Source organism: Bison bison, unplaced genomic scaffold, assembly GCF_000754665.1.
Source record: "Bison bison bison isolate TAMUID 2011002044 unplaced genomic scaffold, Bison_UMD1.0 scf7180017846849, whole genome shotgun sequence".
Lineage (NCBI taxonomy): Eukaryota > Metazoa > Chordata > Mammalia > Artiodactyla > Bovidae > Bison > Bison bison.
The window spans coordinates 5,723-7,841 of NW_011477422.1; the positions used below are offsets into that span (position 1 = coordinate 5,723).

A 2,119-nucleotide genomic window follows, 5' to 3' on the forward strand; every position below is an offset into this window, starting at 1 on the left:
GTGGCAGATGGGAGGCTGAGTGCACCACAGAGAGCAGCCTGGAGGCACGGGGTCTCCGTGACGCTGACCCGCTGACCGTGCACAGGCCTGGGCTGACGGCCAGGAGAGCAGAAACGACTGCGCACAGCGGGGCCACGGGGCGCTGGGATCTGGGCCTGGCAGGCAGGTGGTGCCCCTGCAAAGCCTGCACAGGGGCTCCAGATGGCCACCGTCAGGACGGGAAGGCCAAGGCCAGCAGCAGCAAGGTGGCCCAGCTACAGGGCCCACATCTATGCAGCTCCACGGGTCCCGCAGGACACAGTGGCTGTGAGGGGACAGGGCGGGCCCGCTGCGAGCTGCTCCCAGGAAGGGCTCGCCCCACCCCCAGGAAGCAGGTGCTGGAGAGCAGCCGGGGCCCTCCCGCCAACTCACGTCAGCCACAGGGATGAGCGCCTCGGCCAGATGAGCAAAGCGGTCCTTCCTGTGCAGCCAGGACAGCAGCAGGAGGCCCAGGGCCATGTCGAGCAGCACAGAGACCAGCGTGTTGGCCTTCCTGGAAGCAGGTTCAGCGGGCGTGAGTGTGCAGGCAGCCGCAGGGGTCAGTGGGGGGCAGGGGGCCCGCAGCGCCCGCACCTCATCAGCTGGGCAGGGCCCTCGGCCCTGTGGGCACTGACGACGAGCGTGAGCTGGTCCAGCCGATGCCTGAGCTGCTCGCAGGTAGACAGCTTGCTCCAGATGAAGGACAGTGGCCACGGCCGGAACACCCTGCGGGGCACGGAGGCAATAGGCCTTCGGGACCTCGGGTTTCCCTGCATTGGGGCTGCCGCAGTCACGGCTACTACCCCTCAACGTGCAAAGGGAAAAGGCCCTGGCGGCCCCAAACACCCATGGCCACACTGCTGAACTCCGTGGGCTGTGGACACAGGGGAGGCCCTGTGGGCAGCCCAGTGGGGGTCACAGTCGCTCCTATCAACTGGGAACACGAGGTGCTAACTCCAAGCACTGAAGCTCAGCACCTGCTGGACAGACGACCGTGTCCAGGGTCAAGCCCAACACGACTGACCCCTCACGCAGCAAAGGAAGCACCAGACGCTTCACAGACCTGCAGACGTTGAGAGGATGTGTTCTCAAGCGAATGTGAACCAAGTGTCCAACGGCAAACCCAGCGCCTGAGTCCGCGGCAGCCCAGAGCCCTGCTGTTGGCCGGAGGGGCGCCTGCCACGTGCAGGCCGCCACAGGAGCACGCTCAGGGCCCCGGGGGGAGGGGGCCTTGGCCCTGGAGGTTTAGACTTCGACCCAACTCCCAGAGAGAAATGCAGTCAGCACACCCCCGTTCCACCCAGTGGAAGGCAGGCGATGGGCAGGGTCTCCCCAAGGCCCAGGCCAGCCCCCCAGGACTTCGCTCCTGCAGCCACAGCCACGCCTCACACTGTTTGGGGCTCCTGATGGCCACCAAGGCCTAGCGCCTGCCTCTGGGTCTTCGGGACTGGGGGCACTCGAGCCGCAAGCAGCTGTTCTTGCGTTCTTTGAAAGCCAACAAAAGAGAAGGAACGTCTCTTCTCTAAAGTGCCCCCAAGCAAGCCCAGACACTGTCACATGACTCATTTCAAGGTCAAGACACTAGCAGCCCCTATAACCTAAGGTGCTGCCCATACACAGTTGCTGGTCTCTCTGTGGGGACAGGGCCACGTGCCCCCAGAGCCCCTGGGGAGTAGGCGAGGCCCGTCCCCAGACCTGAGGCCAAACCCCTTGACCTGGGGTACAGCATGGCTGTTCCGCACCCAGCGGGGCCTCTGGGGGGCTTCTCACAGGGAGAGGGCCCACAGCCAGGAGTGCTCTGGTGAAGCCCGAGACCAGCCCCCAGCAGACAGTGAGGGGCTACTGCCCACAGCCTCCCAGTCCGGCCATTCCTGCAGCGCCAGGGAACGGGGTGGGCAAGTGCCGGGAGACCAGCAGGGGTCCCTGTGCGGAACAGCCCAGGTCTCCCCAGCACCTAAGTTCCCTGTTGAGGCCTGAGCTGTCTGAGGCTCACCGTGTCCCCTCCCCAGTGGGTCCCACGCAACCACCGAGGCTGCTGGGAAGCCTGGCTTCACCCAGAGCAAGAGGCACCAAGAGAGCAGCCCCCACTGGGGACGGGACG

General features: G+C 65.7%; 1 protein-coding gene across 1 annotated transcript in view; it reads right to left on the reverse strand.

Annotated features, from left to right (window-relative positions):
• PIGQ (phosphatidylinositol glycan anchor biosynthesis, class Q) overlaps positions 1-2,100 on the reverse strand; it is a 7,816-nt gene extending 5,716 nt beyond the window's left edge. Inside the window, exons 1-2 of the mRNA XM_010840945.1 lie at positions 613-2,100; positions 412-532 (exon numbers count right to left, since the gene is read on the reverse strand). Coding sequence (XP_010839247.1) covers positions 412-532; positions 613-794 — 303 coding nt within the window. The 5' untranslated portion in view covers positions 795-2,100. The remainder of the gene's footprint in view (positions 1-411; positions 533-612) is intronic.
• Between the last annotated feature and the right edge of the window lie 19 nt (positions 2,101-2,119).